General features: G+C 42.4%; 1 protein-coding gene across 2 annotated transcripts in view; it reads left to right on the forward strand.

Annotated features, from left to right (window-relative positions):
* Positions 1-2,216: 2,216 nt before the first annotated feature.
* pcsk5b (proprotein convertase subtilisin/kexin type 5b) overlaps positions 2,217-26,424 on the forward strand; it is a 55,721-nt gene continuing 31,513 nt past the window's right edge. For both annotated transcript variants that reach the window (XM_070963725.1, XM_070963726.1), the window contains exons 1-7: positions 2,217-2,864; positions 7,688-7,792; positions 16,578-16,730; positions 18,377-18,520; positions 19,585-19,661; positions 24,275-24,363; positions 24,635-24,807. In XM_070963725.1, coding sequence (XP_070819826.1) covers positions 2,685-2,864; positions 7,688-7,792; positions 16,578-16,730; positions 18,377-18,520; positions 19,585-19,661; positions 24,275-24,363; positions 24,635-24,807 — 921 coding nt within the window. In that variant the 5' untranslated portion in view covers positions 2,217-2,684. The remainder of the gene's footprint in view (positions 2,865-7,687; positions 7,793-16,577; positions 16,731-18,376; positions 18,521-19,584; positions 19,662-24,274; positions 24,364-24,634; positions 24,808-26,424) is intronic.

Consider the following 26,424-nt stretch of genomic DNA (forward strand, 5'->3'; position numbering starts at 1 on the left):
AAAAATCATGTGCGAGGTTCCCTCCTGGAAATGTTGGGTTTGATGCTGGATGAACAAGCTGTGTCCTTGGTGAATAAAGCTATCGGGGCCTTCCTTTGTTTTGTATCATGGGGGTTGTGTGAGGTTTTTTTTTTTTTTTTAAACTTGCGTTTGGCCAAAACACATGATGGACCCTGTTATTTCATTGAAGAGGCACAGGAATGCACACAGGAATGCCCCTCAGAGTGTTTGTTGACACTCATGATCATGGCTCTCAGATGTTGACAAAGACGTTTTGTTGGGGTTCACTCGGTTCACTCCCTGGAGACACTCGGGTAGCTGTGAGACTGTCATGCAGGGTATCGTGACATTTTAGATCTGAATGGAAATAGGGGGCCCTGATGCTCAAGGTGGCCTCGTGACCGGGATACTTGATATGGATCCTCAAATCAATTTCTGCTGTGTTTCGTCTCGACTCCTTCTTTTTTTTTTAAATTACAAGCCATTCCATCCGACTGAATGGAGAAAGATCGCTGGGTGTTTTTTTTCCTCTGTTCTCTTTCATCTCCATCTGGGGGACCATGAGATGTTCTTGTCCCCCCGCTTGTTGTGAGATGTGACAGCGGGGTCCATTCAGCGAGAAATTGGCTGCAATTAGTGCAATTATGCTGATTTTCACTTGTGTCCCATGCAGAACAGAGTTTTCGCTGTGCACAGAGACATCCCCGGGAAACTGCTGCAAAACAAAAACCCATCAATCAACAAAGGCCTTGAATGAAAGGCTCAACTGCAGATAATACCGGGCACATTCCATAATGGCAGCGTTTAGTCAGCTGTGACCTGTGTTGCGATGGGGGGCATAACATCTAGAGCTTCACTGATTAAGGGGAAATATGCAGTAATGTCAAGGGCAGAAGGCCTGCACTGCAGCGGTGGACGCATAACCCAGGCATACAGTAAGGTTATCTGTGAGGCTGCTTACGGTATGACAGTGTTAAACACACCTGAGTTCAGATCATGTCCAGGAGATTTAGTAGAGGGTAAACCAACTCAATTTTTGTAAGATATGTTTGCCAATTCACACCAAAAATCATGACAAAACAACAAAAAGAATAATCAAACTGACAAAGTTGAAGGAAGGTTGGTTGTTTTGTGAATATATATATATTTTTATGTCTGTGGCTGTTTCCCATTGGATGATGACTGAGGTGGAGGTCATAGTTTACCCAACTTTACATTGGTATGTCTGTGTCAATACTGCCCAGGAGACTGACAAGGCTTGCATTCAACAGCAGATTTCAAGGTGTAGGAGAGGGGGCAGTATCCAAAATGTAATACATCCACTTGTTGACTGGTGGACTTCTTAAAGGGCAATTTTAAGGGAAAAAACACTACTGGCATTCGTTGTGACACTCTAGCAAATACACAAACATCTTAGTCGCTCACATTTTCACCAGTATTGTCTCATTGTCTTCTTACAAACCCAAAATAAAAAATATTTTATCATCATCTGAGATTTTTACACATGCTCAGCATGTTTTTAGGTATAAACAAGCACATCATCTGATGTCAAACCAAATATTTCATGAGTGCAAATAATGTTTTTCCTCCATTTTTTACATTGCGCTTTTCAATAATGTTTATGATTAATAGTGGAGCCAAAAGAAAACATCTTCATCTATATTTGATACCTTTGATTATGAAAAATGTTTGACCCGGGTTAAATACGGTCAGAGCAGGGTCAGGGTGAGGGTTAAAGCTGGGGTCAGGGTTATGATTTATCTGTAGAAATGCACCAATCTACAGATTCTGTAACGTTTGAGGTCGGCTGTGTTACAATGCCTCTTTGCTTTAGAAGTAGCCACATGGCCATGAGCTTGTTAACTGCAGAATATGCTCACTGTTGCATTGATCGCCATCTCTTTCGTAAGTTCGGTTGAGCGTTATGACAATCAAGATAAAGAGTCATTCTTTAATGTTTTAAAAGTAGGACAACTTCCATCCAGTTTGGTTTTAAGTGTAAATCATGCTTCACTTTCCCCCCCTCCTGGACATAGCCCTTGAAGCTGCCCCCCAAGCGGCTCCTGGCCCCCAGTTTGACCCCCCTGTGCTGTGTCTGGCGTAGCGTTACGGGCGGTCAGCGGTGGATCCGAGAGAGTGTCTTTAAGACCCAGCGGAGCTCGGCAGGGAAACCCCGCGGCTTTAGTTGTTTCTACACTCCAGAGTGTCAGCTAGTTATTTGTGGGGAGGCGCTGTAGCCATTTCGCCACATGAAAGCCCGATGAGCTGAACGACCAACATCCGAGTTGTTCGTGGAGAAGAGAAATCAGCTTTGAGGAGCTCCGCGCGCACACAGACGTACACGAACTCGCGCGCAAAGACGCACGGCGCGCAGACACGTACACTTCCTCCTCCTCCGCGGTGGAAAAAGGGAGAGAGGAACAGAGAGAGAGGGCACACAGAACGCAAACTTCCAACTCTCCCATGTGGAAAGCAGAGGTTTGAGGATAAGGTATATATTTTCCTCTTCGGGGCTCCGTTCCTTCCCCCCTCTCTCCCTCTCTTTCTCTCTCTCTCTGTCAGTGTTTTTGCCCGGATAGTTGTGTTTCTATGAGAGTCTTGCTCGGCGAGAAGAGAAGTTTGGTTGTTTGCCTGGTCGAGGAGGAGGAGGAGGAGGAGAAGAGTCGGGTTAAAAGTAGGGGAAGATGGTCCGCAACGCCGCTTGGAGAAGAAGCTTGCTGTGCGTCCTGGCGCTCAGTCTCGGCTTTGCGTCCCCGCCGTGCAAAGCTCGGATTTACACCAACCACTGGGCAGTCAGGATAGCCGGTGGAACCGATGTGGCCGAGCGGATAGCGGAAAAATATGGCTATAGGAACATGGGACAGGTAGGTCGCCCAGTACTCCATCCAAAGTTACCTCTTATTTCTGTATCGTTCTTTTTTTGTCAACTCTTAAAAGTGGAACATGCTATGGTGGTTGTTGCTTTAGCGGCGGATGATACGGGGTCAAACGTCAAAGGGCTGAAGTCCAAACCCGAGTCATGAACCCTCTCGGTGCTTCTCCGACTCAGTCCTTCTTTCTTAGCTCTGTCTCTCAGACAAGCAGAGAGGAGGTGGGCTGCAGGGAGCAAAAAAAATCAAGACCCAGAGCAGGATGGCACAACAGGTGCCTCCTCGCTGTGTTTCCGCGGATCCTGTTCAGTTTGCGGGCTCGTGCCACGGGGAGCTCACTATCCGCCTCTCAGCCACAGCAGTCGCATGTGCTCGCTCCGTTTGACACAGTGAGACAGCCAGAGCCGTTCGGGTTATGGTCTTGGAATTGACATCAAAGGGTCAAACAGATACTAATGTTGTTCCTTCTTGACGCTGTAGTCTTCTGTTTTTGCCGCATAATAGGACTGACTCAAAAACCTGACTTGACCGGTCCTGCTTGGCTTGGCAGCATTAACATTTTAATAAGTGAAAAACTTGGCAACGTTTTTTAATGAGATATGGAAGAGGAGATGGAGATTTGAGAGTTACACTTCTGTGCTTACTTTCCGCAGTATTCCTCCTGTGAGTGTAATCTCGACTCCATTTCCAGGCCCACTGGGTCAGATGCTATAAAACACCACTGCTGAGCTCTGTTTACGTTTAGGATGAATTCTTCACTGGATGCTCTCATGCTTTTTTGTCAGTATTCTCAAATTGATGAAGTGAAGCTGATGTTCTTCTGGGCTCCTTGAGCAACGATGAAGCACCGCTTCAGAAGAAAATGTTTAAATAAGCATGTCATATTTCACTTGAGAAATCTGAGCCATTATTTTACATCTTGCATTTTTAAATCACCAAGCACATGCATGCCTCTGCAGTGTAAGACCCAAAACTTTTAGACTGCTGACACTTAAGGGCAAATGTAGGGGCCAGTGCTTTGCAAAGTCTAAAATAAATCCCAACCACAGCAGTAGAAAACATACACATACAGAGATGGGGATACTTGTGTGAAATTTGTCTGCCTCTCTTCACATTATGTCATTTTATTAATCAACACAAGTCTGCGCGGGTCCAGGAGGAGGGGTTTAATTGGTCACTTGAAAATGTGTTTTGACAAACTTTAAAGAGAAATCCTGTGTCCTTTGTGGACAAAAGAAACACGCCACACAAACGTGGACCTCACACATTCTCCAGAGTATCGTGACCAAAATACGTGGGTAGTTCAAGCCTGCACTTGCCAGCGCTCGACGTGAAGACAGCGTGGAACAGAGGGGGGCATTCTGACAGGTTGTTGTGGGGTAGCCTAGTCAACAGCTATTGAACCCCCCTCCCTCCTCGCCTTATCCAGCCCGCCCACCCACTATACTCCCCAGAGAGCAGGCCTTAATGGCCTCGTTTATCCCCTCTCTTTGACGGGAACTAATGTGTGGAGTCCTCCCCCCCTTTCCATACCAGCCCCCAATAGGAATTCCCCTGTGGAGTGCAGTGTCGCCCCCAACCCCCACCATTCGCCCTAATTTCCATCTCAATATGGAGCGTTCATTGGACTTTGACACCTCATAGACAAGAGTTTTACTTCACTTCCTGGTTTGGGGGTCAGCTGAAAGCCGCTCCCATGGGAGCGATAACAGCACACTCTGGTTTCCTAATGTGAACTTTGACATCCTCATCATTAGCCCCCCCTCTTGTATCTGTGCAGCACCTATATATTAAATTTATCTAGCGAGATGACTTATTGCACATTTGTTTGCAGTTTGATGCTGCTGTAGATTACAAAGCGATACGGCACAAATGGTTTTTAAGCAAACCAGCTCGAACTATTCATGAAGACTGGACTCTGACGAATGACTTGGGGATGTGACTGCTAAATGAGAAGAGGTTTTAAGAAGCAGAGAAATTAAAGAGCGAGAAAGGGGGGATGGGTAGGCAAAACATGTGACTGATGGACAATATAGTCTTCTTGACAGGGGTGGAAAGAGAAGAAGAGACAAAGATAACCACACACTGGTAGATGGAAGGAGGAGGGAGCGAAAGAAGGGACGATGGATGGATGGATGGATGAAAAGAGTTGGCATGGAGTGAGAGGGCATCTCGTTGGGGAATTCTGGGTAATCCTCTTAACCATGGAGCCCCCTTCCCAGACTAAGACACTGGTCCAAATTGAGTCAAAATTAGCTGACAAGGCCCTTGATGTGGATATCTGTTCAAACTAGTGTTTTAAGGAGATGGGAGAGGATTTGGAGTGTGGTGATAAGCAGCCAGCCATGAACCGGAGCTGGTTGCATCATTGAGAAGTTATGAGCAGGTTGTACTGATGCATCAGTTCTCTAAAGGCATCAGGCCAACTGGCTGTTGTTATTGGAAAGGGCATTTCCACTTTATTAGACAGTGATAGTAGAGAGAGACAGGAAAGGTAGGGGAGAGAGAGGGGATGACACACAGCAAGCGGCCCGGGCTGGATTTGAACCCAGGCTGCTGTGATAAGGACTTAGCCTTGATACATGCTCTACCAGGTGATTAACCAGTAATTTCTTTATTGTGTTGTTGTGACACTACTGAACACTGTCAAACAGAATAAAGAAAATTTCAGAATCCACTTGCCTCTATCATCTGCATTTTATTTCCCTTTATTTAAATCAGGGAAAGCCAGCTCATTTTACTATGAGGCCCTGATAGTAACACATGCAAAATCCATAAAATCCATCTAAAAATACATATAAATCAATGCAACAACACGAGAAAGAACATCAGTAACATCAAAGGTGTCTATTTGATTATTATTGATTTAAAGTTAAGGAGACATGAGATATTCTAAGGTAGTTTGCCAAGTGCTGTGAAGATAAACAAAGCATTTGTATGCAAATACAAACAAGTCAAGTAAATATCAGCATTATCCTTGATGAAACAGTGTTGCTGTAATTAGACCACAGCATCTGCACCACCTAGCAAAAAGTTAGAAAATGTATGTTTTGTAATTCTGTTCACTCGTCTGTTGACACATGGGATATTTTTTTTTTGCTGCGGCAGAATCCTGCCGCGTGTTTGAGGTCTCATCTTCTTGTGCGATGCCAGTTTTTGTCCGGTTGTTTATTGCGGACAGCGAGCATGTGTCTGAACCACATTCAGGCAAAACTTGAACTTGGATTTTGGTAGTCTGACTCAGATATGACACACTCTGAAAAATTTCCATGGGGAAAGTCTTATCACCTTTTTGCAATTCCTGGTCGGATTCTCCATGAAGTGACGTGGAAGTATATAGAATACATCCAGTGAAAACATCTGTGATGCAAGGCGTCATGAAATACTGAAGTGCAGGTGGTTTCACTTCACAAATTTGTTTCGACATATTTCCCAGTAACCAAAGGTTATGCTGAAGTTGTGATTCGCTCTGTGGGTTATTGCATCAGAATGAAAGTTCAGTTGACTTTATAACCCCTGCATTCCCATCTGATCATGTGTCATCATAACTACAACGGTAATATAATAATAGAAAAATAGTTAACCAAGCTGCACGCTGAATGTGAGATAGTGTACAACCAGAGGAGGCGTTGAAGCTATGACAAAGGATGTGAATTTTAAAATGTCACATTGCAATTGAAATAAGTGAGTTATATATGAAAAAGAAAGACTTTAGATGGCTTTAAAAAGAGTGGTGCAGTTTAAACCTGGGCTTAGATTTTTTTTTTTTTAATTCTGTGTGTGGAGCTTTTCCAGCAGCTCCCCATTTGCAGACACTCCTAGAGGGAAGGGTGGCCTGCTTAATGGCAGTGCAGATGTTGGGTAGATTAAACATGCAGTGGAAGCACGATATGTTGAGACCTGTTTACACTATGAGAAGCATCCAAAGTGGTAGCCGCCTATTATGGAAACACATTTTGTTAGTATGTAGAATGCCTTTTAATCTGATTACCCAAGACCTCTGATGTGTGCTGCGTGTTTAGCTAATGTTTGGTGTTTGCTGAAAGATGATCCAGCAGGGTCTATTGGCGCTTTCTTGTTTCTCATTCTGTCAGTCTGGAAGTTGGGGAATGTGTGTTTGTGAATGAGCATTGAGCTGAAAGCTGATCTGATAGGCTCTGTGTGGAGCTCAGCCATGTATCGCCGACGCACCATAGGACCCTTGGCAGCCATGACAGTTTGATCATCTGAGGGATTGTTTGGTCTTTATCAATTATTAAAACTAATCACCGTCCAGCAGCTTGCCGGCTGTCTGTCATTGTCTGTCTGTGGATCGCCTGTCCTCCTCATCTCTCGATCACTCAAAGGCTCTGGCTGTTTGTGTGTGTCTGTACACAAGTCTGTCTCTTTTTTTTGTCTTCTTTTTGTTTGACTTGTCTGCCCTCACCTTTTAGTCCACATCCCTTTGTCTTTTTTTGTGAGAGATTTTTTAAAGGTTCATCAAAACTTAATGAGTTCTATGTAGGAAAAAAAACTAAACATTGACATAAGAACATAGAAAAAACAGTAATGTAGCTGCTTTAAGATAAGGGACTTCTTTGAAAGTACCTTTAAGAACTTTTCCAACACTTTGTAGCTGTGGTGTTTATCATTCATGCGTGTGATGTGTAGACAGTATATGTGTCTCATATCGGTGCTGACAAAATATCTGTGCTGACAAAATATCTGTGTGACAAAATTTGAGGACATTGTTGTGGAAATTTTACACTTACACTAATGTGGTAGAAAGGGTTCGGCAATGAACGAATACTTATCTTGAGTCTGTATTTGTTTCGCAGATTGGTGATCTCAAAGACCACTATCACTTCTTCCATAGTCGGACCATCAAGCGGTCGACTTTGTCCAGCCGTGGTCGCCATAGCTTCATCTCCATGGAGCCCAAGGTAAGCCTGTTGTACTGTTTTTTAAATTCCAGGTTTACAATCGAAATAGTTTACGGTTTCTTGTGCATTTAAATGATACTGGATCTAGATTGACAGATGAGACTCACATAGTAGCTTTTACTGGATATTTTATGGTATTTAAGTTTGCTCAGTAGTCATGGAGGCTGTCATCATGTTACCAAAGTGGGGAACTCTATCTGCTGAGGAATACTGTGAAGTGCAGTTGAAATATCTAGAAAAAGCACGCAAGTGGACTTTGAGTTGTGATTATTTTGTTAAACTACTGTTTCCAGGTAGAAAATGAAGGTCATACAGGAGACAATGTTAAGACATCCAAGTAAAATTCATTACCTATTTGCAAAGTTGTGCTGATGTCGCATCCCTGCTGTGTTTGATGCACAGGCCGAAGAATGTGTGGAATACACTTTCACAGCAACTCAGCTGAGTCTGCTCTCTTGTCCTTGTTGTTGCAGACCTGCACACAAATGGGTTATTGCAGTGATGCAGTGTTCACGTGGACAGGCTCTGGAACATTGCAGGAAAATCCAAGTCTTCCTGAAATTTCATGCTGTGCTGATCACAGTGCTGACAAATGACATGATAAATGGGGCTTACTGTGCTACCTTTCTATTCCACAAACCCAGCAACTTCAGATTTGATGGATGGGTGCATAGGTTTGTTGATGGGAGATAAAACATTAGTGGAATATAATTTTCCTTGCAAGAAAAAGGCATAAAGTGAGCTTTGCCAACAACTTCTAAATGCTGCTTCAGTCCAAAAGAGTTGCACATAACAAACATACTACTGAATCTGCCATTTTTGCTGGAATGCGCTTAAGCCATGCTCACTGTTAAGGAGGCACTCTTCACCACTGGCTCATGAATGCAATTGATAACAGAATTTTATATGAGTGTATATCGATTTCTATATATTATTTTTTGCAACCATCGTGTTTCTGTGAAGTATGCTCCGAAACTCCATATCCAGTCATCAGGCTGCAGAGAGGTCTAGATACCTCAAATAAATGAAGACAGTGGGTCTTGTTGACTGCCTTCACCCTGCCAGAGAGGTGCGAGGTACACAAGGCTGCTTGGTGGACAGCGTGGTGTCCAGAAAGATGAACTAGCCAGTTAATTGAGTCTGTTAAATTGAAATTCAGGGAAATACAGCATTTTAAAATGCATGCCGCATGGATAAATTGTTCCCTCAAAGTAACCTGCTATAACCAGAGGAACCAGGTTTCAGATCTAAACTCTCAACCAGTCGGCAGAACTGGTGCCACAACCTTCCAACCAGAAGGAAACAGTGGAACCGTTGGTACTGTGTACTGTGGCCGCAGGCCAGAGCGCTTGAAAAAAATGTCGTAAAATATAATTTGACATTGTTTTTATTTCACCCATCATATGATTCCATTCATAAATGTAACATACAGGCTTACAAAGCATCTTAGTCAGCTTAACAGTATATATTTATTTATTTTGTGATTTGAACTGGCCCATCAAACAAGAGTGTGACTTAAGGTAAACCCTTACTCTTGTCCTGTCAGTGCTCCTCTTATCACTGCACCGGGTCATCAGACCCTGGCTGGATTATTAATGAAGCCTGAACCTCACACCACTCTGAACTTTATCAAAACACATAGGAGGAGTTGCTAAATCAAACTTGGGCGGTCATCATCGGAACATGTGCTGCAGCAGTTTTCCTGTACAGATGCCTTGTTTAAATCTTTGTGTATACACTGCCAAAGAAGGTAGCTTCAAATGAGTTTCAAGGACAAGACAGTTTGTGGAAACGTGTCATTCACATGTGAAAACCTCATGCCCTTTGAATATTTTTGTCATACTTGTATCTGACATATACTTGACTTGTTGATGTCTGCCTGTTTGATGACGCGGTACACTTCATCAAACAGGCTTGATCCTGAGAAAACAAGGTGAAACTCCCCATATTCATGACAGTGAAATCTTAATGAATATGTATACAGTGAACCCATTTTTGTCCATTTTGAAAAAAATATTGACTTTTTGGAGATTCTCAGTTTTCCTCCAGCACCAGTGGCTTTTGTGTGTGTGCGTGTATGTGTGTGTGGGTTCAAGCTGATGCAGGTTTGTTTGTATGTGTGCATGCAGATGAATGCATGCTGACTGCTGAGGAATGCTAATGATTTATCAGTGTGATTATAAAAAGAAAGGATGAAATTGTAGAAGAGAACAGAAATGGCGAGCGACAAAGAAAGAAAATATAAGACAGTGTCTGTCACATTCTGTTATTCGCTTATCTTGTTGTCTATCACTTCTTTTCATTTTCCTTTCCTTTCTGTACTTGCTTTTGGCCTACTCAGCTTGTTTTGTCCACCTGCTGTCCGTACCTGTCATCCCGTTTCTTTTCTCCTCCTTGGACTCCCTCTCCTACCTCCTTTTATCACTGTTGCTTTCAGTGTGCTCGTCTCCCTCCCTCTGTCTTCGGTTCTTTTCCTCTCTCGGGCCTGACACTGTGCCATGGTGGAAGAAGGTTTGTGTCCTCATGCCAGCTGGCCGAGAGTCTGAGATTTTAGAGGACTAGATCAGAGAGGAGAGGTTAAGGACAGAAAAGGAAAAAGGAGCTATTACAACAGAAGGCGATTGAAGAGGAGCTGAAGAGAGAAGGGAAGAGGGGAAAGATGGATTAGAGGAACCAAATAAAGGAAAAGCGGAGTGGAGAGGAATGGAGCTGTCAGTGTTTTCCCCCGACTGGCTATGTCTTCAGCGTAATCTGTGGACCTGTCTGTGGGTTTGGGATCCACATGACGGCTAGTTTGGCACAAGCGCAGTCTGGCATACTGCTAATGATGTTTTGCAATCAGGTTTTGTAATAATGACAGCCGTGTGTGTTTGTGTGTGAGTGAGTCAGATGGGTGTAGCGGTGCCATGAAAGGCGCACCCTGCCATCCACAGTACTCACTGGCACGCATGTTACCATGGTGATACAGCACAGCACAGATTACTGCTTTATGGCATCCGCCTAACTGCAGTGTCACTTGCCTCTCAGGTCAAAGACCATGTATTTTTCCAGGAAGTTGAATGACTCTGCCAAGGCCATTGGCCTGGAGAAAACGTGTGCCTTCCCAATAGCTGCACGCCTCGAGCTGTGCCTGTTATGGGTTTGTTATCGATGTTTATCAGTGTGGCACTCAACAGACAGTAAAGCTCTATCTAATTTTACGGTCTCCAAATAATGAAACTATGTTTTAATTTCTCATGGCTTAGCAAACACACTTCACACTCCAGGACAGTTGTCCTATAATTGAACTCTACAGGTATTTTATAGTAGCAAGCTGAAAAGACAGTTATACCTTAATTGTACATTTTTAGTTTGTGTTAAGCTTTCCAGTTGTGTATCACAGTCCCTGTAAATTGATGAAATATGCTGTGGCGTGAATTAAAAGGGCATATACAAACCGATCTCTTTGTGTCTTCAGCAGCACTCAGCTTGCACCTTGCACAGCTATGCTGACGTACGCCCACGACTCATTCATACTGGGAGTTCCAAGAGAATTTGGACAGCCGCAGACTTTTTTGTTGTAGCTGTGCACTGTTATTAGTTTTTGGTGTGAAATGAGTTCAAGCATACTCAGTCAGCTTTGTTTGAAATCTATTTCCAGCAATTTCAAGTTTACTGTAAACAACAATTAGAGTACTACCGTGGTTGTTTCTCCTTTTATAATGTCCGTTTGAAGTTGTGCGGAGAATAGTGGAGAGAAACAACTGCTGAACGCCTCCACGGCTGCCTGTCCGTGGTGTTCTGTTGCAGGAGCATGGTGTTTCCAGCCGGTTTCACTTAGCGAGACTCTTGTTTACTTGAAGTCATTTATCCAGACGTGCATGAAAACTGAGAGCCAGGTGTGGTCTGCAGCTGAATCCTCATTGGAATACACAGAAATGCAAAAGGGCTGTGACGACAAAATTAAATTTCAGTGTTTTATGGTATTTACGAGCTTGAGGCTTCTGGAAGTCATGCCAGATAAGGAAAATACTTTACCACGTAGTAAAATGTTTTGAATGAGCTCAAATTAGCTCAAATCCGATTATTAAGCAGTTAAAGCAGGAGATGTCTGCTCAGTATTTATCTACCATGGTGTCAGAGATTTTTTTCTTCAACTGCCTGTAGAGCTTGCTGTATTCATGAACATGTGTGGAAGACAAGGACACTCACACCATCAAGGAGAAAACACAGACGGAGCTTGTGTACCTGTCGGGACCATAGGGGTAATTTGCATATGCACAGGTATTATGAGACTCCGCGCAGTCCCAGGTACAGATTTCCGTAAAGTCACGATGCTTGCGTGTCATTCTGCCATCGAATCTGTTTTTGCCTCGAATTTGTTTAACAGATGAGCCATTAGTCGATGAGACGAGCACCTACAGCTGGCCAGCACAGCGCCACGGGGCTCAAACCGTCTGTGAAAAGTTGTGCGACTATGTGCTGTGTTTGGGCTGAGGCTCTGAATTCCACTTAAGGGAGCAGAATAACTGGCTTCTCGTGTCCGTCCAAAGGTTGTTATGGGTGTTCTGCTACACTAGCCTTTGACCTTTTTTAAAACTCACAGCTTTTAGTTCTTTTGCCTGAAACCCAAATGGCTTCTCAAAAACAGCAGTGAAAGTGGATCAATTTGTTCCCATTTGTTCTATTGAAGTGAACTCTTCCCCAGTTTCCCCTGGTTACTGACCCAGCCAGCAAGAGCCACCTGCAAACCCTTACACAGAAAGCAAATGAGAGAGAGGGAGGGAGGAAGGGGGTTGGAGTGGGACCGAGAGAGAAAGACAGCCGATCTCAGAGGAAAAATGGGCATCTGCGGAGAAGAAGACCTGAAATGCAGCGAAGGAGAGACCGCGAGGAAGAAGCAGCTGAGGGAAAGACATGAGAAAAGTATGAGTGAGATAAAAGGGGAGTCGGAGTGGGAGGAAAGGGAAAAAGGAGGGTGAGGGAGAGGTACAGGTGCTAGCAGATCATTCCTCTGCTCCACCAAGCTGGAGTTAAAAGAATGGAGCAGATCCAATCATCATGCCTCAGAGCCTGCCAGCGAATTGGCACCGAAACAAAGGCAGTGATACATCGGCAAGTTTTAGAGGCAATAATAGAGGGCAATATTGTCTTTGTTTGGACAGGGGCTGGCAAACGTGACACAATTGATGTGCGGAACTGACGGCTGTTACCAGTGAGTGATTTTTAGCAGGGACAACAAAGGATGGCATTGCTCTTGATAGCTTTAGAAAAAAACTGTTGAATACCATTTATTTGCCTCGGGTCATCAAGGACAAATGTGTATTGTTTTGAATAAAGAAATGCAAAGCCTCCCCTGTCAGCAATAGCAGTGTGAAGATAAAAAGTAGGGAGCCACTTTAAATGCAAAAAGAAATGTATTTTTTAGACTAGCAGACATTAAACATTTAACACAACATAGAACATGGAACGATAAAACACATGCACATTTTATTCACTCTATTTTTAGTGGATACACTCTTTCTCAGTGTATTTATATATTGTAGCCACATGGCGTTCCCAGTATAGTCATTAGACTATGGAGCTGCTCCTTTTTGAAGATTTGTCTGTTTCTAGAAAAATCAGGGGCCGAGTTGTTTATATATATAAACACAAGCAGAGTTGTTTAGATATCATGATATTAATGTCAGCATCGCCCACATTCCCACTGAAACCTCTGGACTTATTTATCTTTCCTCTGCATTCGAGCTCATATTGATATTGTTGGTCACAGTTTGCTTGAATAATTTTGAAGGAAGGAGAAAATGTGCAGTTGTGTGAAAATGAGGACATTGATGATCAATAGGAGATGGCATCTAGCGCTGCACAACTGCTGAATATGTTTCAAACTACTTTAGATGCAGATGGACGACAACATATTTCTGCTTTACAAATTCAATATCCAACTTTTTTCTATCTATGTTTTTTTTTTAATAATGAAATTCAGAGTAGTTTTCAGCCCGTAGATCTTTGAAAGTAATCTGATGAAAAAATGTGAAAAGAGGACCGTTTTTTCTTCGGTTGAATAGTTCATTTTTCAGAAAGCTGAGGAAAGCTCAGACGGCAGACCGCTATCGTATGGACTAAACTGCATAAGGTAGATGAACAGAAATAGAAAACGATGCATTAGAAATCCATTTTTTTAACCTCAGTACACTAAGCCAGCACATAGGATATGAAGTATATGGCAATAATAATAGCCGATACTCCAATGATCCTAAATCTCTTCATTTACCACCTCCTCTGGGAGGGTGGAGGCCATCATCAGCTACAAAGCAGCACCTGACCGAGGTGGCAGGGCTTCATTGTGTGGCTGAAAGACTCTTCAGTTGGGTGGATCCTTGCTAGCAGGCAGATGCTTCTGTTTCTTCAGTTGATGTCCTTGTTCATAAGGCAAGTTCAGCTAAGTGCTCTGAAATCCTTTAAATTGTTGGATCTTGTCAGAGACATCTGAGGTCAACACTAATTGGGATCCAGTGTCAGCAAAATGGTTCCCTTTTTTCGCCATCTGTAAGGTCTTTGCTGGGTCTCATCAGTCTGTAGAAGAATTAATGGTGGAGGGCGCCGGTGGTGACATGAGCGGCAATGACGCATTCATCGTCAGACCTTCCTGGAATTACCAAGTTACGGACAAGAGCAGTTAGGAGTTACACTGCTGATCAAAGATAGTCATTGATGCTATGCGGGTGTATGCAAATTGTAATGATACACCAGTGGGTTTGCATGGACACACACACACACACACACACACACACACACACACACACACACACACGCACACGTAATTCCGGATGACACTGTTGTTTTGAGGCTAATGGCGTGTGTAAACGGTTGTTTTGAAGCTGATGGTCCTGACAGAACTTGGAGTGAAATGAGCTGAGACCTCAGCAGACGGAGGAGCACCAGGCTGAAACAGAATATCTCACTGTTTTTTTTTTTACTCTTTGTCTCCATCTCTGCCCTGATTTGCCATTTTCCATTTCTTTCCTGTCCTGTCTTTAAAAAGAGGTCTGCCCTCCTGAGTTATTAAATTACATCACCGACAGAATTGTTTTTTCCTCTCCCTCCTTCACAATCTGTAAAGAGCTACATACTTGAGTTATTGAATCAATGTTATTTATAAAATCAATCTTCCACTCTTCACTTGCTGTCTTTTGGTCTCACTTGCTATTTGTTTTCATTTCCCTCTCCTTCCAGCTCGGTCTTTTTTTATTGACTCTCCTGGGACTTGTTCTCTTCAGCTCTTTATCACCTCCCCTTCTCTCGTCTTATCTTGTCTCGTTGCCTCCCTCTCCAACTCTCCAGAGAACCTGGCAGATTGTTTCAGTGCATGAGACCAGATAATCACTCTGCAGTCATTTTGTCAGCTTTTCTCTCCTCTCTTCTCTGCTCGTCTCTGTCTGCTGGAGCTGTATTGATGTGGAGAAATGCTTCTTCTTTGCAGTTGGACATTGTTTCACGAAAGCCGCAGACCTCTGGATCTGGCAAAGCCTGCAACAAAACAAAAACACTATTTCAGTGTAAAAATTATTCTATTGATTATCTGTTATGAGCGGAGTTTCTCTGTCTGCACATCATATCTACAGCTGGACACTTTAAGTTGGGAGTGGATGGTGCGGGCGATCGTTTCAGGAGAGCACACTTTGAAAATAGTGTATAAATAAACATCCCATCTGAACATGGTCTGTTCCTGAGGTAAACTCAAAGGACCATTATTTAGTCTGTGTAAGCTGTCAAACAAACATGTTTATGTTCAAACTTCAGTCTGAAGAGTCCATGAATAATTTATTATAGAAATATTTACGTCTCAGGATGCTCTCATAGGTTTACACATACTCCCTCTATGTGTTGTGCCAGCCTGCTAATGTTACAGTTTTGTGCTGTCATCATCTCTGGTACATGCAAACTACTCATGGAGTCTTTTAAGACAGATTAAGTCTGCAGGACTTCTGCTAGACTAAACACAAGATTTCAGGGTTTTAAAAAGAGGTGACCGGGGCCAAGCAAGTGGGTCCAGCCCTCTTGTTCGGATCCAACAATGCTGATTTTGAAATCGGAAAATTCCGTCTGAAAGTGGAGCTAGTTTCCTGCCAAGGAATGCCTTGCGCTTTGAAGGGAGCCCATAACATTTGAGAGATTGATGTTACCTGAGAGACATTTATGTCTTTGGAGCATACATGTATGTATCGGTCTGTCCATTTTGCAGACGCGGAGAAATGAACTGATGGAGAAATAATTGTGTCCCCCTCAAAACTCCTGCAGGCTAACGCTGAACATTTAAACCGGGAGCCCTCAAGTAGAAAAGTGCTGAAGTTATTTACAGATGATCCATATGGTGGAAATTACTTTACAGTTGAGCGTTGTCACCTTTGACAGTGATTTTTCTTTGAAGTACAAATCACCTTTCCAAGTAAAAAACTGCTTATAAAAAATGTCATCTGGACTCACAACAAAAATTGAATTCTCTTCTGCTGTTTTCTATCATTTTGTCCCTCTTCATTGGTCGGGTGTGATGGTATATTAGCCACATCTATTCTCTGGAGGCGGTTCGTATTTTTGTGTGAGAGTTTCACTTTGTTATTGAGGAGATTACAGGTTTTCCAGAACCTTAAAGTTTCCTGAAGATTGTGTTGAACACATAATTTCAAATGAAGAAACTCCACCTGTTGACTTATTGTACTATGTGTGAAGTAATTCTACTAGTATGGGATATTACTCGATGCCTGCTCACTTTCTGCCATCTCCTCTCTGCGTTTTTGTCTTTCAGGTGGAGTGGATACAGCAGCAGGTGGTGAAGAGGAGGATCAAGAGGGATTACAAGGCAGCCCCGCCCCTTTCCCTGACAAGCCCCGCCCATAGCAACCCAGCCCAGAACAACATATTCTATAATGATGCCAAGTGGAGCAGTATGTGGTACATTGTGAGTAGACTGTATATTTGTACCGGAGAACTTCTCTGTTTCCAATTTATGGTACTAAAACAAGAATATCTCAAGTTCCCAGAGAAGTAGAGCCCAGTATAATTTAGTCTCATCTATGCCACGTTCGTCTATTCTTCTCAGAGGATTGCGCGCCATTATTGGCCCATATTTATCCAGTTAGTGGGTCAAAGGTCAGCCGAGGTCGTGGCATGATCCTAATTACTGCCGGGTCAGTGCAGTTGAGGGATTTATGTGTGCACGCGCGTGCGTGTGTGTGTGTGTGTGTGTGTGTTGTTGTGTTTTTATTGAATGAAAGAACAGAAAAGCCACAGTGATGAAATTTTTGCCTTTTCTCACTTTCAAAAGAGGCAATTTAAGGTCAGAGAAAGAGAGAATTCTGTGTTTATTCATAAATATTTGTCACAGAAAAGTCTCCTGTTCCTGCATTTCGAAATCATTTCTCTGAGATCAGCAGTATTATGCATACACTTGTTCATAAGCACGCACGCACGCACGCACGCACGCACGCACGCACGCACGCACGCACACACACACACACACACACACACACACACGCACACACTCAAAGAGTACATTCAATTTAACGTTGCAGAGATTTGCAGGCTTATCACAAATGTTTGCATACACCCTCAGATCATTGCTCTTTTAGTTGTGTATTTGTGTGTGTGTGGTTGAATGTCCTCAGCTCTGTCAATTGTTAACTTTGTATAGATAACTCTGAATACTTTGACCAGAAGTTTTAAACGTATTTTTCTGGTCAGAACTCTCTGAACCTGATCTGTGTTCTCAAGTTTATGTAGAAGAAAACGTTTAATCCCGTCAACAAAGCACCTGACACTGAAACATTTCTGTTTGTGAAATGTTTTTGTTAGTTTCCTATTTGTGTATCTAATTTGAAACAAGTCAGCGACTTAGGCTTGAGTTTGAATCACATTGAAGCTGCAAACAGATTGTCAGGCATACCTTGGATTTTAGGAACTTAGGGGTTTGATTCTGTTGTAAAAAGACGAATGATGAAAACTCAACTTTTAAGTTTAGGTTGACGATTATGTATCTAAATGTCTGTTTGGTTCAGTAAAGGATATTAGATGCCCATGTCAGTCTTGGTCAGATTCATGATAACATAACATAATAATAAATCAGCTGTCACAGGATAACTCAATTGTTGTACGTAACGTTTCCATGTGTTGTGACTGTGAAGGGGACACTAGCAGGGTTGAAGGGAAAGGGTGTAAAATAAAGAAACTAATTTGCGTTTCCTCTCTACGATCTAAGATATTGATGAAGTTTTCATCAAGACAATTTTGATCATTAAGTTAAACAGTCATGCACGCTTGCAGATCTCTAACTGTTCTTTTTTTTTCATTGTGGGCTCTATGTTTGAACAGTGGACAACAACATGAGATGTTACAGTGTAAACAAGCAGTTTCTCTTTGAGACCTGACTGTAACTTTTTGGACTGGTTTATGTGTAACTGTGCCACAGTGCGAAAAATGCTAATGCCCATACTTACTGTAAGTTAATTAGGACATGGGCACTTTTCCTCCATCCGGAATCAGAAATCAGAATCAGAACCCCTCTCCTTTATTACCCTCTCTCCCCTCACCTCCTGTCACCGCCTCCAGCACTGCAACGATGACGTCCATAACTGCCAGTCGGACATGAACATCATGGGGGCGTGGAAGAGGGGCTACACAGGAAAAGACGTGGTGGTGACCATACTAGATGATGGCATTGAGAGGAACCACCCGGACCTCTTTCAGAACTACGTGAGTGTGTATGTATGCGCTTGTAGGGCGGCTATAAGCGACTGTGTGTGTGTGTGTGTGTGTGTGTGCGTGTGTGCGGGTGTTGCATGTTCTTCAGTCATCAGTGAAATTAAAGTGTTAATATATAGCATGTCAGTTTCTGTGTGTGTGAAGTTTGGGGAGGTAAAGGAATTTAAATGGAATCTGCTGGTGTAAGTGAATGTGTGTGCATTTGTGTGTGTGCCTGATAAACAAAACACATGCACAACAGGATAGCAGTCATCAGATTACTAATATATAATGTGATGATTTATTTTGTGGAAAAAGTTGTTTAGATTATGAGACAAATTTAAAGTGAAGATGATAATGATTTACAATATTGACAACACAGAAATTGCATTTCATAAGAATTTAATTATCCTTTATAAACGATCCTTTTTAGCACTGAACCAAATCATATTCCTGAAAGCAAACAGTCAACCAGACTGTGATACCGTAATTCGGATCAGATCATCATGAGTCATGGATTACATTTTTGAAGGGGCGCTTCCTCAGACCTGTGGGTGTGCAGGAATGCTGTGTGTACATGTTTATATGTCTGTGGTCACATACTTAGTGTGCATGCTGACATATGTCTACTCCAGACCGAGGCCAGATAGTTAGAGCTACTTCTTGGCCTGAGGCAGCAGGTAAGGCCATCAATCAACTGTGAAGATAAAATGATTCACACCCTGTTTGACAGTGCCTGTGTTGCTGTTATTAGCTACTCTTAATGCCTGGATTTGTTTATGCCGAAGGGCGAGCGTCGCAGCAGATTGAGTTAGCTCTGATTGCATTCGATTTACAAAACTGTTGTGAGTGATGTTAATGTGAGCTGTTTGATTGGGCTAGAAAAGCTTTTTGGCGTTATGCAGGTCTATTACACAAACACACACACACACACACACACACACATCCACACACAGGTAGTGTTGGGCGTACTTTTGTAATGAATTTACCTGTTGGATGTTTTGCCCCCCTCATCATTATTGCAACTGCCATTTTGGTATTTGATATACTTGTTTTGATCTCTGTGTCTCCTCCAGGACCCTCAAGCCAGCTTTGATGTCAATGGCAATGACATGGATCCCATGCCTCGATATGACGCAACCAACGAGAACAAGTAAGAAAAAAGACTTCCATCCCAGATCATATGAGAGAAATGTTCAGGTAATAATTAGGATGTGGCTTTCGTGCTTTGGGTTTACAGTCAGCCAAATGCTCTTCTATGCATCAGTGGGTTTCTGATTGATTTTTACCAGAAGCTCTGTGCCTCAATATGTTTGTATTTGCTGAGTCCTGACCTTGTTGTGGGTGCGATGAGTTACATTAGTGTACTTGATTGTGACATTTGTGGGTGGGTTGTGGTTTTTCTGTTGGGAAGAGTTGGTGTGTGTATCTGTGTGTGTGTGTGTGTTTGTGTGCGTGTGTATATGTGTATGTGTTAGAGGAAAAAAGGGAGACTCGCTTGTCCAGGCACTTGTCTTGTGCCAGTTTGGCTTAGTGAGTGATTTTTGTGTGTGTGTGTGTGTGTGTGTGTGTGTGTGTGTGTGTGTGTGTGTGTGTGTGTGTGTGTGTGTGTGTGTGTGGCTGCAGCAGCCCAAGTGCCTTGGCAGTGGCTCAGTCCCTGCTGGTAATACATTGTCTTAAAGAGACATGAGGCCTACAGATGCAGCTTAATGAGCTGGTTTCCTTTTAAGGCTGAATTCATAGTTGGCCATGATGTTATGTGTGTGGACAGAAAAACTGGTTTCCCTGTTTTTACTTTTTATATTACTTCTCTCTCTCTTTCTCTCTTCTATATATATATTTTTACAACAAATTTTCTTACGTGATTTAAAAACTGGAGATAATTTTAATTTTATGAAAACACGGCAGTAATGTGAAAGGTTGGTATGAGGTGACCGGAAAGTTAAAACTTACCTTAAAGGCAAGAAGCACAGTCTGTTAGATTTCTGAGGAATAACGTTAACTTCAGCGACATCTGGCAAACTGCGGCTTGTTGTCAAACTTTGTGTTGTATAGCAACAAGAATGATGTAATGCTTGTGGATTTTAATATGCTGTTGTGACAAGCGGCGCTAACAGCTGTGCTTTGAATCGAAGCAGGAGGAGCAAAGCAAGTACGCTATCACTGCATCAATCTCCCATACGACGCTATGAAGTGACACTTTTGAGTGCACCAGCATGTATTTCTTTACCAGTGAAGTTCTTTGCCTGCTGAATTGTAAATATTGTCCACAGATCATCTATCCCACCCACCACTGATTTAAAGGGACAATGTGATGAAACAAATTGTGGAAATTCCTGTTAATCAGACATTTGTTAAAAAGACAGTAAGTGGTCACAGAACTTTGTGACAGTTTGTAATACTGTTTGTTTTTTTGCCATTCAAAACTATCAGATCTACTAGCACATACACAGATGTTGGAGATGGATTTAAAAAAAACAAAATTATAGTAAGCCTGATTCTCAAAGAACCAGCAAATATATGATTTTGACCTTGCCTGTTGAATGGGAGTGAGGATTGATTTTATTGACAATACTTGAAATGATCATTTTACAGACGCTACAAATATTGCACTTTGTTTGTGGACGGTTTCTTCCTCTCCACCATGACTCCTCCTTGTTGCAATTTTCCAGCAGTGTAGACGTACAAGTTTGATGTCATTGTTTAGCAAGTCTTGAAACTTGCCAGATTTAATAAAAGTAATTGATAAACTCGGGGGCATGGGATGGATTGGACAGTTTGGAGCTGGTTCTCAACTGGTTCTTGATTCCCTCCCCTACTGTGGAAGCAAGAGCAAAACATACACAGCTTAAAAAATCAGACCTCAGAGAGTTGATTGTGAGCTTACATGACTGTATCCTTTGAAAGTTTCAGAAAGTTAAAAAGTATATGTTTGCATTTGAATAATTACCGTGTGTGAGTGTGTACTGTTCCCACTGACTGTTATCCGTTGGACAAACATTGTTGGGTTCTGGTTGAAACACACAGAGATCCCTGAATGACTGTGACACAGATGTGTAGAAAATGGAAAGTACGAGCAAACACAAAGACTGGAAAGACAGCCAGACAGACAATTTTACGGATTAGTGGAGTGAGGTGAACGGAGCGAAGACTGGTGGAGCGTTTTGAAAGAAGGAGCCAGCAGTTTGGCTCATTAACTGTGACAAAGGTGCCTATCACTGATTTGCAGCCATTTAATATGTTATACTTTAACCCACAAAGTTTCGTTTGTGTTCACTTTTCTGTGAACTTGTGATTCCAACTTCACAGAGCAAATAACTCGAACACAAGTCAGCAGAGTTGTTGTTGTTGTTTATAGTTTGTAATTTTGGGAAATACACTTATTTTGCCCCAGAATTAAGCTACAAATCATCCCAACCCCCACAAAACATGTTTTGGTTTTACGCTGGTTGTTGTATGGAATAAACAAACAAGATGTTATTGCTAATATATGAGTTTTAATTACCTTTGACCAAGCCAGGCTAGCCATTTCAAGCACACTGTCTGCTGCTGCCAGTCTCATCTTTATCATACAGACATGGAAGTGATATCAGTCTTCTCATCTCTCGGCAAGACAGTGAATGTATTTCCCAACATGTCAAACTTTATACCTATGTCTTCTCTTTTCCTTGTTTGTACGTAGCTGATTTCTAACTTTCTACAGTTTGTGGCTTTTAAGATCCTTTGCCACACGTGGCTCTAATACTGCGTAGACAGCACAGGAAGCAGGTTAAGTTAAGGAAAGTGCTCACAATCAGTAGGTGTATAATGTGCTTTTTTTTTTTAGTATTGCACCAATACAGAGCACAGTGGATGAGTGTACTGTGTGAGGCTGAAAAGTTAACTGAGAAATATAGAAGTTTTTCTAGCGGAGGTAGTTTTAATAGCAGAGGAAAGTGATGAGAAGGACAACCATTTTCGATTGCCAAGCACGGCTGTTGCAGTGTACACCTTAGATAACTGAGGACAGCAATGCTTCAATATTTTTTTTAAGCCTTTGATCATGTTGTTAAATGAATGTTGACCTGAAATCATCCGGTTACTGTGAAACGGATTTTCCTCACTCTGAGTGCTTCCCTGGGCTTTAAAACTTCCCTGTGTCTTCCCCGGGGGTTTCAATAGCTAGATGCTGGGTTTCCATGGCAGCGGTCAGAGCTGTTTCCGTGGGGTGTTGTGATGCAGATGTTCTCTGCAGGAGGTGCGTGTGTGTGTGAGCGTGTTTGTGCCGATCCAGAAAGTGGTGTTTTTGAGGAGGCGGCGGACGCAAACACACTTATGTTTGTTTACGCTGGTTGCTGACCCGGGCCGATTGTCACCACTGCAGTTACTGGTGGAATGTTACCCTGGTGTGTGTGTGTGTGTGTGTGTGTGTGTGTGTGTGTGTGTGTGTGTGTGTGTGTGTTCAGTTGTTAGAGTAGTGTGAGTAGTCTAGCTTATCACCGATATTGGACATTGTTCCAGCTATTTTTGTGTGTGTCTCTGTGGGCCGAGGGAGCACAGCGCTTGCATGCTGCATTCAGAAAATGTCGAGGAAAGGTTCAACCTGCGCCTCTGTTTGTGTATGTTTGTACGTTTGGGGATCATTGGCCTCGAGGATCTCCAAACACATTAGTCTTGACAACATTATAAATGCTTAACTATCTGTTGTGGTTTCTGCCAGGCCTATGAGAAAGAATTATAGCGTTTGCTTCATTTGCATCATCATTATCACACTCAAGCCATTTTCTATTGGATTTATTCAACAGGTATGTACACAGCTGGTAAAAGTTTACCTATAAAAGGCCAAATTTTGGGGCCTCTGGCACATCCTAATGGCACTTTTCCATGATATACACTGATCTTAGTTATTGCATATTTTAACAAGTTTGCCAACGAAATCCAGAAATAGCTATTAATATTTTTTAATATTTCAAACCGTACCTTTTCCTGATTTTCATAATTAAGATGATGATGCACGATGTGGAAAAATATATGTATTTGATCGTATATATTAGTGCAGGATGTTCCATTCATAGAATATCATATATTTTATTTGTTAGATGATTTGGGGCATCTAGTTTGCGTAATTGGTCAATGGCTAAAATACAAAAGTGTCCATAAATGTCTGTGTCGTGTGTATGGAAAATGGAGAGCGTTCATTGGACTTTCCAATGTGCACAAGTTGCTGCTGCATTTTCCAAAGCACACTGTCTAATGAGGATGTCCCGTCTGCGTGATCAGTGCAATTTTTCATGTGTTGTGTCGTCACTTATTTTGCTAATATTTGTGAAACGCTTAAGACACATCTCCGCACTCTGCACTCGGCAGGACGCAACCTCTCAGCTGGGCGCGCAAACATTCATTTAGAGCATGTGGGGGCATCATCCATGCAGACAGATGGGCATGTTTCATCACGCTTGCATTGTTTTGGAGCAGAGGCTAGTGGTTGTAAAATGTGCACACATAGTGAATTGCAACTCAGTAATCAAAACAGTTTTATTAGAATCAAAAATGAATTTAATAAAGTAGCCAGCTGGACATAAATGAGTAGTTGGATGTTTGGCTGGCTGCTGGTGCTTATGGAAAGCTCTGTTTATCTGTGAAAATGTGTGTTTACATGTCAGTGTCCTTGATTTCCACTTCAAAAGCGGCATGTTTATGTGGTAGTTTGTGTGTGCTCTCCTGCCTGTGTATACATGTGTGTTCTAGATTTGTGTAATAAGCTGTGCCTTCACGCTCTTTCCTCAGACACGGGACACGGTGTGCGGGCGAAGTCGCTGCAGCCGCAAACAACTCCATCTGCATTGTGGGAATTGCCTACAATGCCAGAATAGGAGGTGAGTGACTGGGTGTATTTGTCTGGTATTTATCACAGTTTTTGACATGTTTCTGTTTATTTAGCAGAGGTATATTATCACTTGTGTCATACGTATGTGTGTATTAGAGTAATATAGCCTTGCTTGTCTTGTGTTTAATTTATCATGGTTATTACACATTTAACAGCTAGGCTGGCTGCTTAATGTGTATTGTTAAACTCATTCAGCTAGTTTTGTGGCAATAGATTCAACTTTGGTTTGTGCATGTATTATTTCTCTGTTTGTGTATCAGGTGTGCGAATGCTGGATGGAGATGTAACGGATATGGTGGAGGCCAAGTCTCTGAGCCTCCAGCCGCAGCACATCGACATCTACAGTGCCAGCTGGGGACCTGATGACGATGGAAAAACTGTGGATGGACCAGCGTCTTTGGCCAGACAAGCTTTCGAGAATGGCATCCGCATGGTGGGCACACGCACTCATGCATACACGTTTATACCCAGAAACTTGTACAAAGGAACATATTCTTCATTGCTCAGCCAAGACTTTGACATTGGTATTCGTATGGTGAGAAAAGACATAAACACAAACAAACACACGCTCCAAACAGGTGTGTGTGTTTCACGCTCCTATACTCATATCCCAAAGTCCTGTCTGGCTATCTCTGCCTGTGAAGCTCCTCCAGACATTAGAGAGCAGCCATGTTTTATTAGCATATATCGATTTGCATATTCATAGCTTATTTTGCATAAGGACAAGCTTGTGCTGTGTTGTTGGGCGAGTTGAGTGAAAAAGCTATAACAGAGGTTAAGAGGGGTGAAGTCATTTACTGGTCTTGTCTCAAACACACATAGCGACACATTCACAAAGTCTGCTACGACTGGCTTTCTGCTGTTTGGTTAAGCAGCTGTACGCCTTTGAGGAGGTGAGACAGAAACTGAAAACTCTGACCAGAAGGCTGAGAGCCTGTGGCGTGTTACAGAAAAAGAGAAAAGAGAGAGAAGGAAAGGGACTGTAGGGAATGCAAGTAGAAGAGAGTGTCTGTTGCTCCTGACAGGTTGGCCTTTTAAGATGACAGAGGTGAGGGAGATATCTGTCCAGCTGGTACAGGTTTGGCATGTGTATGTGCTTGCATGCCCTCCCGCCGTTGTGTGTGTGTGTGTGTGCGGTTGTGAAGCTGAGTGGAGATGGCATGCCTGTGAGTGTAACATGTACCTATGTGACACTCTGAAGAGACAGTTTATCACAGAGAGCTGAGGTGTTAGAGATACCACTGACAGCTGTGTACTCTGGATTGTGTTGCTGTATGTATGGAAGACTCAAACAGGAGCTTCTCTCTGTGTGACACGTTTTTTGTGTTTTCTGGCTGTGTTTGTTGTTATATATGAGAGAAAAAGAAGAATTGTCTATATATGCACAACATTTTCCCACTAATAAGGGTTTTTAATTAGGCTAAACCTGTCTGTGTATAAAGCTCTCAATGATAAAGTCTGCTTTCAGTGCCTTTTTCCTGTTTTTAGACATTTTAGGACTACAAGTAAGGATTCTTTTCATCATTCATTAATCCACTGTTTCTTTTGATTAACTAATTTTGAGTCTGCAGAATATCAGGAAATAGTAAAAACAGAAAATTGTGAACACCCATCACAATTTCCCAGAGCCCAAGATTGGTAGTTTTTTGTTGAGCAGCAGTGCAAAACCTGAAGATATTGAGTTGAAATTGATATAATATTAGAGAGAAGCAGCAAATTCTCACATTTAAGAAGCTTGAAATCTGTGAATGTTTGGCATTTTTCCTAAATGAAATTGTTATAGATTAATTTTCTGGCATTTGACAATTGCCAGAAAATTTCCTTTTTCTTTGCTCTCTTTCGACCTCTTGATGATGATTGCTGTCCGTCAGTTTCACATTGTTTCACCTCTTTCTCCTTCGTCACCCACCTGTCCTTCTCTGCCCACTGTTTCCTCTCCCTCTCATTCTTTGTCCCCTCGCTTGTTTTGTTAACAGCTCCTCAAAGCGCTCTCCATCACTCATCTGTCAGCGCTTGCTCCTGTCTGATCCCCCTCTCACTCAGAGGGGCT

Source organism: Chaetodon trifascialis, chromosome 6, assembly GCF_039877785.1.
Source record: "Chaetodon trifascialis isolate fChaTrf1 chromosome 6, fChaTrf1.hap1, whole genome shotgun sequence".
NCBI classification, from domain to species: domain Eukaryota; kingdom Metazoa; phylum Chordata; class Actinopteri; order Chaetodontiformes; family Chaetodontidae; genus Chaetodon; species Chaetodon trifascialis.